This window comes from Lontra canadensis, unplaced genomic scaffold (assembly GCF_010015895.1).
Source record: "Lontra canadensis isolate GAN:19392208 unplaced genomic scaffold, GSC_riverotter_1.0 scaffold4, whole genome shotgun sequence".
Taxonomy (NCBI): Eukaryota; Metazoa; Chordata; class Mammalia; order Carnivora; family Mustelidae; genus Lontra; species Lontra canadensis.
In genome coordinates, this window is record NW_022630998.1 from 53,590,622 (window position 1) to 53,608,221 (window position 17,600).

Sequence of the window (17,600 nt, forward strand, 5' to 3'; positions counted from 1 at the left end):
TCCCAGCATTCCAGAAAGGTCTGTCCCCTGAATACCAGGCCCTTTCTATGAAACGTGAGCCCACACCTGGCGCTGTGCTGATTACCTTAGCTGTCCTTGCTGCTGCTCCGGGCAGTTGGCATTATTGTTGGGTGAAGAAGCCAGAGCTCAAGAGGTTAAGCCCCGGGCTCTTCCCATGTGAAGGATTGGAAAGCTGTTTCCGCGGTGTGAGTGGGCCAGGGTGATCAGCACTGTTTGTGAAACTGTTCCTAAATGCTGGTCCCTGTAGAGATTTGCTGGCAAGATGGATTTCTGTAGCAGCAGCCAGGGGATTTCTGAGCAAAGTCTATTTTTGTTCCTTGGTTTGTTTTTCCAACCCCTCCCCACCCCACTCCTCCTGTTCCCGTCTCCTTTTTAGTAAAAAGATTCTCAGCTGTAGATCCGGACAACCCTGGAAGCCCTTTTGGGTGAAGCTGGAGGGTGATGTCACCTTCCAAAGATAGTCATGTTGTCAAGGTGCTGAAGAACCCGAAGGGCTGCTGGCGGGGGCCTGGGGCCCGAGGGGTCAGGACTGAGGCCGTGGGGAGTGCAGGGGGCGGCGCAGGTGTGAGGAAGGAGGGAAGGGCGGAAGAGGAGTGGCCCCTCTTCTGTTCAGAGCACACCCCACTACCATCTCCAGTGATGCCGTGCGGGGAGAGCCGAACCCGAGCTGTGCTCCTGAGGTCCGGGTGCTTGAGGAGGGCGGCAGATCTCACGGGGGGTCGGGGCTCCGGGGGCTTGTCCCCTTGAAACCACATGCAGCTTGGGGGATGCCCGCAGGCAGGACCCGCCAAGTTCTAGAGTCTGTCTGCTGAACCACACCCACCAAGGGCAGTGGCTGGTTTGCGTTATGAAAACACCGGGTATCTGCAAGCTATTTTTGGTATTTTTTAAAGTGTTGGGCTGCATAGGCAGCTGACAGGAATGTCCTATCCATCCAAAATGGATCTGTTGCTGACTGATTGGGAGAATGCTGGTATCCCCGGTTTGGGCTGAATCAGACTTCTGTGGGCTTTGGGCAGTGACACAGGCTCTCCCACACTGGTCAGGAGCTAAGATCAACAATAAGACCAATAGCCAGCCTTCCAGGCACACTTGCCTTATCCCAGGGGTGGACCAGTTGCCTTAAAGGATGAGCTCTTAGATCCTCACAGCCCTGTGGCTGGGTCCTATTACTGTCCCCATTTCAGACAGGAAACTGAGGCTTTGGGAGGTTATGTACCGTACTTGAGGTCACCCAGCTTCTCCAGCAGGACCAGAACTCAGAGCCAGGCCATTTGAAAGAGCCCTAGCTCTAAAGACCCTGCTTTGTTAATAAGTAAAGGGAAACTCATTATTTCTTACTGAATAAATTCAATCACGTTGGTTAGCATGTTGGAACATGTAGATTCTACTTTAGGGTGGGATGGAAGTAACTGAGAAGAAGAGAAGTCCCTGCTGAGAAGCCTGGGAATTATTTTCTTCTTTAAGATTTTGTTTATTTATTTTAGAAAGAGAGAGAGAGAGAGAGCACAAGTGGGGGGAAGGACAGAGGGAGAGGAGAGGGAGAATTTCAAGCAGAATCCACACTAAATGTGCAGAGCCTGACATGGGGCTCGATCCCACGACCCTGAGATCATGACCTGAGCCAAAATCAAGAATGAGATGCTTAACTGACTGAGGCACCCAGGGCCCCGGAAACCTAGGGATTATCAGTGTAACAAATGCCTGCTGGATTTGCCCCCATGGACCACCCGTGGCGGCAGGAAAGGCTTTGATGTTACTTACCTTACTGGTCCTTGTTTCCATACTGGTGTTGGGATGCTGTTTTGCCAGAGAATCTGTCTGGGAAAACTGAGGATCAAAGGCTTCTATCACATGTAGCTACTGGGATGAACACCGGGAGAGGAGGGAAGCAGGTGAGAGGAGAGAGGAGGTGAGGGAGGGACTTTGAGAAGCCACGGGAAGTGCCACATCGGGGACGCGGTGGGTCGAAGGCCACCGAGTGCAGATCGTCTGGGTTTTACACCGAGTACGGCTCTGCCCTGTATCCTCAGCCTGCAGGGGTGGGGAGTGGCAGCTGAGAAGAGAAGCTCGTGCTTCTCTTGACTCCCGGGACTTCTTTTTGCAGCTGGAAGCCGAGGCTGTGTTCCGTGCCATCACCATTTCGAGCCAAACCAACTGTCCACTCTACGTCACGAAGGTCATGAGCAAGAGCGCAGCAGACCTGATCTCTCAAGCCAGGAAGAAAGGTGATGTGCGCTCCTAAGAGCTCAGCGCCAGCCATGTGGCTCCTTCCCCCTCTGGCTGTCTTGTAGAAATGGTGCCTCTTTTGCTCCTTGCCTGGCTCTCTGGGAAACCCTTCCTCCATGTCAGCACAGGGGATCCTCTTAGCATCCTGTGTGGATGGCAGGACCCGCTTGGCAGGAAGGGTGGGTGGTTTGTCCCAGATGGCACAGCTTCGGTCAGTGTTTTGAGGCGTCTTTTTCCTCCCTGGTCCTTCACTGTTATTTCACATTATCTGAGCCTTATAAATAGACATACTAGTCAAGATTACAGTAGGTGCAGAAATCAAAGATCCAACTGAAATGGACTTAAATAAACACAAATAAATTATGGGTTAAAGGTGTTTCAGGCATAGCTGGATCAAGGTGCTATGATGTTGGGGCTCTATCACTCCTGATCCTTTCTTGTCCCTGCTTTCCTCTCTTTTGGCTTTCAGGGTGCACGGTGACAAGAATAAAGGCTAAGAGGCTTTATGTTGCCCTCAGCATTTGATGGGAGGTGGGCCTGATGAGGAAGTAGAGTACATCTTTTACAGTGGTTCCAGCAGAAGCACCCAGGAGGGCTCTCATTGCCTCGGCTTGGGTCATGGCCCCTCCCTAAACCAGTGTGTCTGCTCTGGGGATGCTGGAATTGACAGGCCAGGGTAGTAGAGGGCAGCGTGCAAGGGTGAGGTCCCACTACCTGAGCCATACAGGTTAGCACAGGATATTTTAGAAAAGGGGGTGAAGGGGGTCTCTAAAGCATGACTAGTGGCACAGCCTTCACGCCCCAGGGCTTTGTCCCCACCGCCTGCTGACTTGTACTGTTTTCTTCCATGACTGTTAACTTGGGCTGCATTTGCTCCTCTGGGGCCAAGCGGAAGTTTACTCTCATTTCAGAGCTTTCTCTTCCGCTTTTTGTTCTTGTCTTCAATGGCACACTAATGGGCTCTTTTGTGATCAGCGTGTGGTTGAGAACCTGGAGGTTCGGGGCCCTGTGTTTAGTTGGGAGAGAGGTTTTCCTAGGCCTGTGTGTGTAGTCGTTACCTCTGTGCCAGTGGCCATTCTGTGGGAGGCTCAGGCGGCTAAAAATAGTCCCACTGACTGACTCTGATGGCTGGGCGTTGGGCTGCCTGCCTTCTGGCAAAGGGGACCCTTTTCTTCTGGGAGGGGATTCTTCCTAATTGTCTAGACAGGCTTTGTAGCTGGCACGTTCTGGGGCATCTCCCGCCTTACCCCGCTCACAGTAAACCTGATGTTTTCTTTTTCTGCTTTTAAATCTCTCAACATGACATGGTGTGCCTGCTCTACTGGGTATGAGTCATTGGGCGAGAGCCAGAGAAGTAGCCCAATCTTTCTTACCCATTCTTGGAAAAAGGAAAAAAAAAAAAAAAGAAAAGAAAAGAAAGGAAAAGAAAACCCTAAAACCAAGAAAGCAAGCAAGCAAAATGCATGGGTAACCCTCCCACCCGCTCCCCAAGACCACCTGCCACACTTGCTCTGGTGTCTTCTGTTCCTGGCTCCTTCCTTCCTCAGGACCATTCTCAGGATGACCCGAGGGTCTCAAGGACAGAGTGCTTCCGCTCTACGCTGGGTCTTATTTTAAACTCCTGGAGAAGGATGCTTCGCCCTTTGCCTCCTGGCTCATGACTGTGGGCAAAAAGAGCTAGCACAGCGGTTTCTCCAGGATGCAGGGAGGCTGGGAGGCCTTGTTTCAGGGCTGCGACCCTGACTCCTGACATGGGAGCCAGGAGACATCTCGGGACCTGTCATTCTCAGAAGAGTACTCAGAGCAGGGAGGGAGGGTGGCGGGCTTCCCTCACCCATCCTGACCTGAGGCCCCGTGCTCACTCACTGAGTGTTCTTTGGCCACTCTGCGTGGCGGCTCAGAATTAATATTGGGGAGCCGCTGTTTAACGAGGACCCACTGTTTGCCCCGCACTGAGATAAATACTTCAAATTTATTGTCACGTAGAATTGTCAAGGAGCCTTGAGAAATAGACATTATCCCCATTTTTCAGATGAGGAAATTAAAGCACAATATGTCAGGGTCTCCCAGCCGGGGGAGCTGCTGTTGAAACCTAGCTATAGTTACAATTTTTGCTTATTTTATTTTGCTTATTCTACTCTTCCATCTAAAGATAGTCCAAAGGGAGGGTTCTTCCACTTTTTTTTTTTTTTAAGATTTTATTTATTTGTGTGTGTGTGAGAGAGAGAGCATTAGCGGGGAGGAAAGGGAGAAGCAGACTGCGCGCTGAGCAGAGAGCCAGACATGGGGCTCGATCTCAGGACCCCGGGATCCTGACCTGAGCTGAAGGCAGATGCTTAACTGGCTGAGCCACCCAGACATCCCAGAGTTCTTCTACTTTCAAGATTGTATATCTCTTAATAGTACCCGAGGCTTGCCATGACTTCCATTTCTTTCTTTGTGGTCCTGTATGATTTAGTTGGGTAAATTGCTTTAGAGAGCCCTAGAAATTCTCATTAGTCTTGTACGGATCCTTTCCCCTATCCTCCCAAAGAATAAGGCTGTCATATAGGAATCATTGCCATTGATTCCTTCTTTTGCCCATGGCAGACATCACAAACCAGTCTTGACTCTTGCAGTGAAACCAAAAGCATATTTAGAATTTTTCTGACAAAGGATTCCAGGCAACCAAAAACCAATAGATTGGAGTTGAAGGAAGGCAAGACCTATTTATCATTTTGGCCATCGAGCCTTCCTACACTTTGACATTGGGGGGAACCTGAACGTGGAAGATGTTAAGACTGAAGTTAGAGAAATCTAGAGCTTTATGGGTCATCTTTCGCCCAAGATTCTGGTGTAGAGGAACTTGGTACCAACCAACCTTCTGTGAGACAGCATTTTCCTTCTCTTTCTCTGTCCCTTTTTCTTTAAGAAGCTCAGCTTAGATCAGTTTATTTCCTAGTATCCCTCCTCCTAGCTGCTTGGTTTGGGCATATAAACTCCAAATTGCAGACACAGGTCCAAGAGGAGAGCCTTCTCTTTGATGTGTCCCAGGTTACTGGTACCTTCGAGCAGATCACTCCTTCTTTTAGGTTATGGAAAAACAAGCATGGTGGAAAGACCATGAGTGCCTCTTTTCCAAGGGAGCAGACTTACTTCATTGAACCAAAGCCTATCATTGCAACAAGAAGGGTCTAGCAGTTCCCAGGGATGCAGGCATACTGGGGTCTTTGGGACTGTACCGTGGGAAGGAGTAGCAAGAAAATCATAGTCACCGAGCATCTCTTATTTGCCAGATACTTTGTATGTGCCTGGTCCCTTCATTTTCAGGATTCTGAGAAGTAGACATGGTCTTACATCATCTGTTCCAGGAGAGAGCTAGTCCACATTTTAATATTTACGAAATGTCAGTGAATCTTAGAATCAGTACATTTTTTGTTTTGCCTCAAATTTTAATTTGCCTCAAACTGGGGCTTAAAGCTGCATCTTATAACTGATGGCTTCTTGTGAACTAGGGGATCTGACATTGTTCATGTTTAGCGGATAGAACAGTAGAGGCTTAGAAAAGGTGGGCCCATGGACTTGACCCCAGGCCTGGCTGACTTCAAAGTCACAAGCCTTAAGGAGGAGGGCTAAGGGTTGTGATAACCTGAGTCAGGCCTGAAGCAGCACAGACGCCTGTTTCCTATAACCATCGCCTACAACAACCCATCGTCTGTTTCCTACCCTTGCAGGAAATGTGGTCTTTGGTGAGCCCATCACTGCCAGCCTTGGCACAGATGGGACACATTACTGGAGCAAGAACTGGGCTAAGGCAGCTGCCTTTGTGACATCCCCGCCTCTGAGCCCTGATCCGACCACTCCTGACTACATCAACTCCTTGCTGGCCAGGTGGGTGTGGGGATGAAAAGTGGCATGATCCTGTGGAAACCTCGTGGGACCCGGGGAGTGGGTTGAGGATGGGAGCAGCCCATCCACAGCTACACTAGAGGCTATGGTGAGGAGAACCACGTGGAGAACAACAGGCTCTCCGCGATCATAGTTTGCACATTACTAACAATAACCATGTTAATAATGGCCATTGTAGTTAACACATGTCACGTGCCCAGCACTGTGGTGAGATGACACACAGAATCTCATTGATCCTCACGACAACTCTATGAATGAGGGACTGTCCTCTCCATTTTACAGGTTAAGCAACAGAGGGTCAGATCATGTAGGGCCTAATTTTGAACAGCACCTAACTGAAATTAAAGGGAGACTCATTGGTAGCTGCCCACCCCTGGCCAGGACATATAGGGTTAATCCCATTACTCATTCGGGTCCCTTTTATTTTGTTACCCAGAGGTGATCTCACCCCACCCCCTCATTTTCCCGATGGGCTAACTGTAAGCCCCAGGGAGGGAAAGAACTCACTCATACTCACGCAGCTGGTAAGAAGTACACAAAAGATCCTAAACTCAAGTCTTGGCATCCCAAATGCTGACCTTAGATGCTCGCTGCTTGTCCCTGGTGGCCTCTGTGCCCCCTCTCCAGTTTACACGGAGCTCTCTTCCTTTGCCAGTGGAGACCTGCAGCTCTCCGGGAGTGCCCACTGCACCTTCAGCACTGCCCAGAAGGCGATTGGGAAGGACAACTTCACAGCCATCCCTGAGGGCACCAATGGTGTGGAAGAGCGGATGTCTGTCATCTGGGACAAGGCTGTGGTAAGGATCGAGGTCATGGATGGGGGCCAGGGCCAGATCAGACCCTCTTGCCACCGTGTCTTTGTAGGTGAGCCCTCACACCTGCTGAGATGTTTCTGGAACCGCATGTCTCAAGCAGTTTAGGAATGTCACTTCTAGGGGGATAAACCTTGAGACTCTGAGGAGACCTCTTTCTCTAGACTGTTAAGAACCAGGAACCACGCATTCAGACCCTTCAACTGATGGCGTGAATGATCTGTACTTAAGAGTGAATTAAAATTCTTTTCTGGAGAGCGCTGTCACCTCTTCTGAAAGGGCTGGATAGAACCCCTTGATATGGTAAGCAAGGGGTGTGTGCCTAAGAGACTGAAGTCAGCTTGCTCATCGAGGATGCCCTTCCCTGAGTGTGTGGTCATCCAGGTGTACAAGTGATTGTCGACCAGTGTCTTCTAATGGTAGGCCTGGTTTTATTTTAATAACATGACAGAAGCTGACAAAAGAAATAGCCGTGCAAATGAAGGCTGTCCAAAGGTTTTAGTAAAAATAATAGTTAACTCCTTAGTAAGTTGATCACTTCCTTCTCTCTCTCTCTCTCTTTTTTTTTTTTTTTTACCATTTTTTAAAAAGATTTTTTTTTTTTTAAAGATTTTATTTATTTATTTGACAGAGAGAGATCACAAAGCAGGCAGAGAGGCAGGCAGAGAGAGAGGAGGAAGCAGGCTCCCTGCTGAGCAGAGAGCCCGATGCGGGGCTCGATCCCAGGACCCTGAGATCATGACCCGAGCTGAAGGCAGCGGCTTAACCCACTGAGCCACCCAGGCGCCCCTAAAAAGATCTTATTTTTAAGTAATCTCTACACCCAACATGGGGCTCGAACTCACAACCTCGAGAGCAGGAGTTACATGCTCCACCGACAGAGCCAGCCAGGCACTCCCCTTCTCTTTTATTTTAAAAACTCTAGGGACACTTATTTCTGAGCCACATATATTGCATATGAACTAATGCTTTGCTCATCTACACAGTGTAAGCCACCAAATTATTTCCCTTCTCATCTTGGCTCCTAGGAAGCTCAAAGTTAGATTTGAAATTAAATTCTTTCTTCCTTATCCAGGCTTTTTGTTTTGTAAATAGAGAAAGTATAAATATTTTTGTCTCCTCTCTCACATACTTAAGTTTTGTTTTTTCTTAAACACTGTGTGTGTGTGTGTGTGTGTATGTGTGTGTGTGTATGTATGTATGAATGTATATAGTAGGTACACTCTGGAATTGTTGAAAATAAGATATATATATTTTCTAATTACCCACATGAATCATTCTCATTAAAAGAGCACTTGGAAAGGACGGAAAAGCACACACATGAAAGAAGACAAAAATCCATCATAATTTGACAACCCAGGATTAAATAACCATTATTATCATTTATGGGAGGCTCTTCCGTATTTTATCCTGTGGCCACGCAAATACAAACAAATGTCTAAAAAATGGGCTCATAACCACATTTAATTTTACTGGGAACTCCGTAATTGTTTTTGGAATTAGAGGGGCAAAGAAGTAAGTGTGTGCACATATCCAGAAAAAAACGTGCACGCCAGGAGCTCTAACTGCCTTTGAAAGTCACAGGTGAGCCACAGCCACTGGGCAGCTTGTGGGTGGGGTCTGTGCTCATCTCCTTAGGCCGGTGTGCGAGTTTCTGGCCCCTGTGGTCACCGTGCTCCGAATGCAGGAGCCCGGTGCTGATTTTTTTTTGGTATTCCCCTAGGCCACTGGGAAAATGGATGAAAACCAGTTCGTGGCCGTGACAAGCACCAATGCCGCCAAGATCTTCAACCTGTATCCCCGCAAGGGGAGAATATCTGTGGGTTCTGACAGCGACCTGGTGATCTGGGATCCGGACGCAGTGAAGATCGTCTCTGCCAAGAGCCACCAATCGGTAAGGCTGGCATGGCAGGAGAAGAGCAGCATGGACAGGGCGCGTGTGGGACCTGGTCAGGAGAGATGTGTGCCTGCCCCTTGTCCCAGGCCAGCAAGACCAGGATGGGTCACAAACCGTACCCAATTCTCAGTGACATTATACCTCAGCAGGTCACGGATGGGTCCGCAGGGGGCTGCTCCCAGCACTGTCCTTCTCCACGGAGGCACCATGTCTACACCAGCCCCTCCCACCATGATCGCTGAGGCAGGGGCCAGATCCTGGTCCCTGGAGTCCTGGCTCAAAGAGCTTTCCTAAGAGAAGTGGTATAGGACACTTCCTCTCACAGTGTACTGGCCCAAGCCACTTTTGTGCTTGACCTTACCCCAGGAGGCCAGGGAAGGTAGGGATTCCCCCCTGCACCGAGAAGGAGGGAGAATATGAAAAAAAGTGGTCAGCAGCCCAGACAACTTCCTCATGAGGAGTTTCTCGTGTGGAGGATAATTAAAGCCCAGTCCCTAAGGGAAAGGGCTGCATCCGTCTTGGTAAAAATAGTTCATTTATATATTTTTTAAAGATTTTATTTATTTATTTGACAGATCACAAGTAGGCAGAGAGGCAGGCAGAGAGAGGAAGGGATGCAGGCTCCCTGCTGAGCAGAGAGCCCGATGCGGGGCTCGATCCCAGGACCCCGGGATCATGACCTGAGCTGAAGGCAGAGGCTTTAACCCACTGAGCCACCCAGGCGCCCAAAATAGTTCATATTTTTAAAGCATTTATGTTTTAGGCAGTGAGCTTTTCATTCACTGAATCTCTGTATTCGTCCCCAAGAGGTAGGCACTATTACCACCTGCATTGTATCAAGAAGGAAATAGGGGTTCAGAGAGAGACAGTCATTCACACAGTGAGTAAATGGTGAAGTTAGGATTCAGACCCACATAGCTCTGGAGTATAGACTCCAAACCGATGTCCTTGATGCTTTGCAATAATGCCTTGCACTTGGTGAATAAATAGAGGCAGGAGAGGGAAATCCCATTTTTGGTGGGGATGGCTTCTATTTAAACATCGTGTCACATCACATCATTTCCTTTTGGGCTAGTGGAGACCAAGGGTCATGGACCTCAGCCATTTACCCAGCCTGTCCGGGAGTGTCAAATGCAGCATCCCTGATAATTCCCGAGCTTCTCTTTGAACACTGCCAGTGACAAAATGTACATCTACACCAGGGTCTTTCTAAAGATTGATGCTTCTCTTTGCTGGGAAGTCCCGTCTCTACTTAGCAGCCATCTCTCTCCTGGGGCTTCTACCCACCAGAGCTTACAGGGAGCATTGGAAGCCTTTCCTGGCCTCCCTGGGGCGTCCGTTATACTGAGGCTGAAGGCTGGGTCCCCAGCCCAGGAAAACTGTGTTCCTCCCCTCACCATTCTGTGCCTGCACTCATGGCTTTGCCCCTCGCCCTATCTCTAGGCTGCGGAGTATAACATCTTTGAAGGGCTGGAGCTGCGCGGGGCCCCTCTGGTGGTCATTTGCCAGGGCAAGATCATGCTGGAAGACGGCAACCTGCATGTGACCCAGGGGGCTGGCCGCTTCATCCCCTGCAGCCCGTTCTCTGACTACGTCTACAAGCGCATTAAAGCCCGGAGGAAGGTGAGAAGCTGTCTGAGCCTGGGGTGGGAGTGCAGGGGAAGGGGCCTGTGCCGCATTCCAGCACGAGATCCGGAGGGGTCTGCATGTCCTGCACCCACCTAGAGAAATTCACGACGGTGATCTCTTCCCAAGATACACACAGATTTCATGGTCTAGAAAAAGGGGGTCTCCAAAACTTTTCTGGCCCAAGAAACCTTTCCAAAATTTAATAATTCAAAATAATGTTCATATATTAAAAAAAATTACTCTTGAAGGCTTACAGGGAGAATTAGCAGCCCACATCTACCCCCCACCCCCCAATCTCATTTCTTCCATCCAGTGTTGCTCCACAGGGCAAATGTTTATGATCCTTTTAGCTAGTTCTTTTTTTTTTTTTTTTTTTTTTTAAGATTTTATTTATTTCTTTGACAGAGACAGATCACAAGTAGGCAGAGAGGAAAGCAGAGAGAGGAGGAAGCAGGCTCTCCGCTGAGCAGAAAGCCCGATGCGGGACTCGATCCCAGGACCCTGAGATCATGACCTGAGCTGAAGGCAGAGGCTTTAACCCACTGAGCCACCCAGGCGCCCTCCTTTTAGCTAGTTCTGTGGTTCACATAAAATCTTGTTTATGTACCTAATTTTGTTGATAGGCAGATAGATAGATAGGCAAACACTTACCTGTGTGTTTATGTATCTGTCTCCATGTTACAGAGCGCTCTACTTGATAATAGGGGTGAGGCCCAGAAGTCTTTTTTCAGAGCCCCCTTCTACCCCCACACCAACCACAAGGTCTCTTCCAGTAAGACTAGGGATCTACAGAATAGGGTTAGACCAATCCCGGGATGGGGGTGGAGTTTGATCCCTGGTCCCAACCTTATCTGTTGGAAGGCATATGCTCATTGGTCCACATGGGATGGGCCAGCACCCAGCAGCTGGGAGAATGAGTCTTTAGTCATAGTGATGGCGAGCTGGGGACACTCACAGGAACTCCATACCCACACACCCAAGCCACTCCCAGACCCCCAGTGATCAAGCCACTCCCAGACCCCCAGTGATCCCAGTGACTGGCCATCCAGCCTTTGGGTGTGGTCACTGGGAGGAGGCGGTTGCCAGCTCCGCCTATGGTAACCGGCGTCTTTCCGCTGGCTGCCAGACTCCCTCCCTGAAGTCACCAGGCCAGCTCTGTTCTGCTCTCCTAGCCCTCACTAAAGGAGGTGCACCTTCACGTAGGGCGTGTGTCTGTTTCCAAGGGCATTTGTCCTTTAGTCTGAATATCCCTGTAGCCTGCACTTGCTTATTTTATGACAGTGTTTTATTTATTTTTATTTTATTAAAGATTTTATTTGAGGGAGAGCGCGCCTGTGCAGAGGAAGAGGGAGAAGCAGACCTCCCGCTGAGCAGGGAGCCTGACTGGTGCTCCCATTCCAGGACCTTGAGCTCATGATCTGAGTCCAAGGCACATGCTTAACTGACTGAGCCTCCCAGGTGCCCCTTAGGACAGTGTTTTGAATCCCTGTACCGGTCCTACCCTTTTCATGAGTGATCCTTTAAAGTTCGGTGGTACGGAGTTACGTTCCACACTCCGCTTGTAGCCTTCTAGAGAAGAGAATGGAACCGAAGCCTCCCATATACGCCAGGCCTTTATTTCCATTCAAGCGACTTAGATCCTGCACCCAGAGAAACGATGATCTAGAGTTACTGGCCAAGGTGTTTGGGGAACACGGCCAGAGACAGGGTCCCACCTGAGTCATGAGCATCTGCAAACGTGATGAGGGTCGCCCGAGTGCCTGCACCCGAGTTGCTCCCGGAGGGGAGGGCAGGCTCTGTGGCAGACGCGCCCAGCGTCTTACCGTGAGCTGCCCTGTCCTGCCGGCCTCCTCCTGCCGCCAGGGGTCGGACCCGGGCCGAGGACCGCCCACCAGCGCGTGTCTGATAGACCGTGGGCCCCTCTGGGGCAGGCACTGTGTTTCGGGTGACCCTCACCACCACCCCCCTTCCCACACCAGGCCTAGCCCCGAGCATGCCCAGGGGGCGTGGGTGCTGGCTGTCCAGTCCCAGGACAGGTTCACAGCCACAGCGAGAGGCCAGGGGTCAGACTGCAGAACCTTGCGGTTTGCCAGCTCTGCCTGAGGTGAGGCGCGTGTGGGTGGAGCTCCCGCCAGATCTCACCCCGCCAGCTCTCAGGACCTTGGCCCAATCCGCTGCCCTTCCGGCCCCAAACCTGCTTCCGGGCCTGTAGGCGGTCCTTCCACCTGTAGCTTCCTCTGGGGAAACGCTGCCTTCCACCCTGCTCCTCTGCCCCTCATAGCCTCCCCCCTTCCCTCCGCCCCGCCCCACCACAGTCTCCTTTATTCCTTCAGAGGGAAGCTCAGCTACTGAGAGAACTTCCGTGACCTCTTCCGCGGCCACTACCCCCGCACCCCCTTTATTGTCTGCGTCTTCTCCTTTCCTTAAAATGACCCTATTGTTTTTATTATTTTCTGGCTCCCACCACACCCTGAATCCCCTGACTTATCTCTGCTACCGAGCACAGACGGTAACTGTTGACAGAATCAAGGGTGATGGGCTTTCTCTGCTGCAGATGGCAGACCTGCACGCCGTGCCCAGGGGCCTGTACGACGGGCCGGTGTTTGACCTGACCACCACGCCCAAAGGGGGCACCCCCGCGGGCTCCACCCGGGGCTCCCCCACACGGCCCAACCCACCGGTGAGGAACCTCCATCAGTCGGGATTCAGCCTGTCCGGTGAGTGGGGCGTGGGGCCCCTGGGCCAAAGGAGGAGAAGCGGGTGCTCCAAGCTGCGGGTGATCTGGGAGGGAGCCTGAGCCCGGACCACGGTCTGGGAGACAGTGGCTGGGGCCAGCAGGAAGCTTTGCCCAGTCAAAAAGGCGTCCCGGTGAGAAGGCAGGATAAGGCTTGTTGAGGTTAAAGATCAGGTTAGAAGGATGACCAGTCCTGCTTAGAGATCACAACCTGCTGGGGTGGGGGGCGAGATGCTTCCTATGAGGAATTAATGGTGACTTGCCTCGTGAGACCGTGGGAGCTGTGCGAGGTGTTGTCCCGTCTCTCTGTGCCCAGAATAAAAAGAGAGCTTGGATTGCGGGGGCTGCTTGGAACCCAGCGTTTTTACTCTCCCCACCCTCTCCTCCTGAGAGTAACAGTGCTAACCTGAGCTACCTTCGAGTAAATACTTAGCCCCGGCTGGCCGGATCTTTCATCTCGTCTCCGCTTTAAGAACTGATATTGATAGAAAATAATTACCCAGTTGCTCCATAACCAGCCGTCTTCAAAGGGGGAACAGTGAATGTCGATATGTGTCTCTACGATGAATAATTTCAGTGTGAGGGAAGCAAGACCACCCGAAGGTACAGGGAGAGGTAAAGAGGAGCGGATCTAGGGAAGAAGAGAAGAGGAGCAAGGGATGACGGAAGCCAGAAAGAGTCGAGGGGACAGGGACTGGGAGGAAGGCAGAAGGAAAAGGCTGTAAGTTTTGAGGCAGTGTTGCCACAGGTCACGTTATGATTGTCGCAAGTGATTTTTGTCAGGTTTTTTTTTTGGGCATTTGAATTGCTCCCTAACTTGTTGGCTGCTCCTCTTTGAATGGACGTGGCGCATGTGAATTCTTCCTTTCGTGCTGAGGCTGCAGGGGCCCAAGCAGCACTGGGCCAGGTTGTGAGACCTGGGACAGGTTCCCCAAGCTCTCATAGCCTCAGTTGCTGCCTCTGTTCAATGGGAACAATCCTGGTAGCTTCCCTCATAGGAAAGTGGTGAGGATCAAGTGAGGTGTCTGAGGGGCACTTGAAACATTGCTTGTCGCAGGGAATGTGAGCAGCTGTTTCTTAGATCATTGGCCTTGTTTTTTTATTATTGTTCTTAATGATGCTGAGGGTCCAAAGGTATCTAGGTGAGAGCCTGGCTCTTCTCAGTGCAGATGGGTATTCCCCAGGAGAGTGGATACAAAACGCCTGGAAGGCTTGACAGACTAGAATGGAAGTTTCTTGGGAGATGAGGCCAGGAAGGCGCTTGCCATCTGATGCTCTGAAAATGAGTCCGGTTTCTTTCTTGTCCTCACCCCGTTCTCCTTTTTCTCTTCCTGGGAATGCATTGCTGACTGCAGGCACCCAAGTGGATGAGGGGGTCCGCTCGGCCAGCAAGCGCATCGTGGCACCTCCCGGAGGCCGTTCTAACATCACGTCCCTGAGTTAAGCGACCCCTCCCCAAAGAGAGGGGCAGAAGCAAGAAGAGATTTTTTTGAAGCCAAAATGGTACACCAATATTTAAGAAGGAAAGCGAATCCAAACGGTTGTGATCTAAAAGAATCAATAAGCCTCAAGCCTTATGTTTCTCCAATGCTACACTCGCTTGCCTAGCTTTACGAATATTGCTTTGTTTTCTGTTCATGCATAGCTTTGATTGGTTTGACCCTGCCTCCCCGCATTTACATGCATGCAATCAGACAGGCTACTAAGGTAAAAGTCTGCTATATAGTGTTGAGAGCGTGTGTAGTGCTGCATTTTACGACAAGGGGACAAACAAAGCTGGGATGTCAGGAAAATCAACAAAGGGACATGGTCATTTGGGGTGAGGAGGTGGTGGGAGCCCAGAGTGAGGGGGAAGGCTCAGAGGGGCTAGGGTGGGATGGATGGGGGAGGCAGGTGGGTAGGTGAGCATAAGGGGGCTTGTGTATTGTGTCGATGAAGCACGTTTATTTCCATGGAAATGGCTACTTGGGGCAGCCATCTTCCTCACAGTCCCCGGGGTCTGTGGAGAAAGCAGGCAGTCTTCAGGTTCCAGACTTTGTCACATCCCTCCTAGATTTTATTCCTTTGAACATTTTAGTAAAACACCAAAACCCAACCATTACTTTCACCTGTTTGATCGTGCCAGAGTTTGGTGGGGCCTCTTTCTCAGTGTTCCTTTCAAATTCTCTTTCCTGGACTGGGAAGGAAGTGAGGAGAGCGGAAACTACCCTTCTCCTCTTTCCTGCCTGCCTCTTTGGTGCTCTTTCAAAGGTAGCAGCTGGGAGCACACACAGGCCCTCGGGGCGAGGGCAGCCACGCCCACACCCCTTCCTCTAACCACGTGTTGGAGATCACCTCGGATTCTCGCATTCTTGCGCCTTTGCGAACTGATCCGGAAAGAGCAGCGGGTGTCCGGCATCCCAAATTAGGACAAGCTGAGGTAGGGCCCCAGGAAGGGCTTCTCTTGCTGCTGGTCAGTGGTCTATTCTTTCCGTCTAAAGATTCAGGCACATTGGTGATTGAATAGGATTTTTTGTTTGAAAACTTAAGTGCTTAGGTGTTCTCGAAGTTTTGCTCCCAACAGATGATCTCAGTTGAGACAGGAGCCAAGCAAGCATTTGGGAAAGCTAGTTTGTGGAGCTGGGGGAGAACATTCTGGGGCCGTGGGTCTGCTTTTCAGCCCTGAGCCATCTGTCTCCCTTTTCTTTAGCACATTCTCTGGGGGGAGCTTTTTGTTTCCTTATAAAGCCTCCCAAGGTGAGTGGCAGTGACATGCGGCCTTGTGTGATGTGGCCCGGAATGGAAGTGGAGCTCATTGTCTGTTTTCCCATCCTGCCACTTCTGAAAATTCATTGTTGGGGAAAGTTCTCTGAGCCAGATGAGGATTTGTAGAACTAAGGCCCAGAGCTGAAAAAATACATTCACCCTGGGATCAGATATCTGTGCTTGGGGAATCCTGCTGGTAGGACCCCTAACTGTGTGTACTAGGTACTTGGAAGAAAAAGAACAGGCCTCAGACACCTTTCAGGTGCTCAGTAGAAGCCATTCTCTCTGGCAGCAGTTTTCATAAGCTGAAGACTAGAGAAAAGGGAACGTGCGTGGCTAAAAAGGAATTTGGAAATAGCCAAGGAAGAGGATTTCCCCTAGCCATCTAATTACTATGAAAACAATCATTTCTCGTAATAAGGAATCTTGCTATTTTTAAGGCTTTTTCATGGTGCCTTTATTTTAAAGCAAACTTAAGGGGAGCATGTAGCTCTTGATTGATAACTCTGAAGATCTGGGGGCCTGTCGTAGAACTCAGAGTGACAGTTTTGCAGGCAGAGGGAGATTGTCAGATCTGAAGTATGTACGTTATATACCTCAGTGGCTGGGCCTTCTGCAGGGATGTGTTGCAGTACCAGCCACAACCACCAGGTGGAGGAAAAGACAAAAAACTAGTGGGCGTGTCCTCTTGGGGACTGTCTACTCCTGCTTCCTAGCCAGAGTCTAGCTCCTCCCTCCATGACCTCTCTGTGCCATTACAGTAAGTCTTTCATGGCCACATTGGTCATCTGCACTACACTGGGACTGCTGAATGAAGCATTCAACCAGAACTTCATATCCGACACAAGCTTTTCATGCTGTAGAAACCACCGCTAATGCCTTCCTGATGGGCAACATGATCTGGGAAAGCCTCCCTTTCTTCACTTACTACAAGTAACTTCCCAAGCATAGAGATTCCTAAGAATTGCACGAAAACTCCCTCTCTTTTCTTGGCTTTGATTTCTTGTACCTTGTTACTTAAGTTGAAATTTATATTCGAATGTGTCCTATTCCGTAAGATAGATGCATCAAAGAGCCCTTCCTATAGAAAGGTTTAGGAAAAAAACATGATGCAAGTCACAGCTCTCGCAAAATTTGTGGCATCTCATCCATGTGTGGGAGGGCTTGCTGGACCTTCTCCTGCCCAAGCTTTCTTTTGCCCTCTCGTCTGTTGGCCTGGCCCCTCTCTAAGGATGCCCTTGGCTTACTGCCCCCCCCCCCCCCCCCCGCCGACAACTTTCTCATGTTATTCCTTACCCAGATGGCAGTCCACTGGGGTTCTGTCTGGGATGGCCATAACCTTGGGCAGTTGAGAAGGTATTTGTGGAATTGTTAGATCAGCCAACCCTATAGAGGTATTTCTTCTATTTCTGTTTTCTAAAAATGGCAGTGTTGTAGTCATCCTGAAAATGGATTTTCTTCAAAGACCAGTCACCCTTTGGCCTTTTTCCTCATGCCTACACCCAGAGTCATGCTCTGCGGCAAAGGCCTTAATCCTAAGCCTGGACTTACACTCACCATGAGAGGCCCTTCCCAACAGGGCAGATGAACCCCCAACTTTGGTTCTAGCCACAAGCTTCCCAGGCCTTCCCCCCCTTGGAAAACT

General features: G+C 50.2%; 1 protein-coding gene across 2 annotated transcripts in view; it reads left to right on the forward strand.

The window, feature by feature from the left end:
• Positions 1-15,550, forward strand: part of DPYSL3 (dihydropyrimidinase like 3) — a 109,924-nt gene extending 94,374 nt beyond the window's left edge. For both annotated transcript variants that reach the window (XM_032850701.1, XM_032850707.1), the window contains exons 8-14: positions 2,129-2,249; positions 5,964-6,120; positions 6,794-6,935; positions 8,674-8,844; positions 10,291-10,470; positions 13,031-13,193; positions 14,566-15,550. In XM_032850701.1, the coding sequence (XP_032706592.1) occupies positions 2,129-2,249; positions 5,964-6,120; positions 6,794-6,935; positions 8,674-8,844; positions 10,291-10,470; positions 13,031-13,193; positions 14,566-14,654 (1,023 nt within the window). In that variant the 3' untranslated portion in view covers positions 14,655-15,550. The remainder of the gene's footprint in view (positions 1-2,128; positions 2,250-5,963; positions 6,121-6,793; positions 6,936-8,673; positions 8,845-10,290; positions 10,471-13,030; positions 13,194-14,565) is intronic.
• The last annotated feature ends 2,050 nt before the right edge of the window (positions 15,551-17,600 follow it).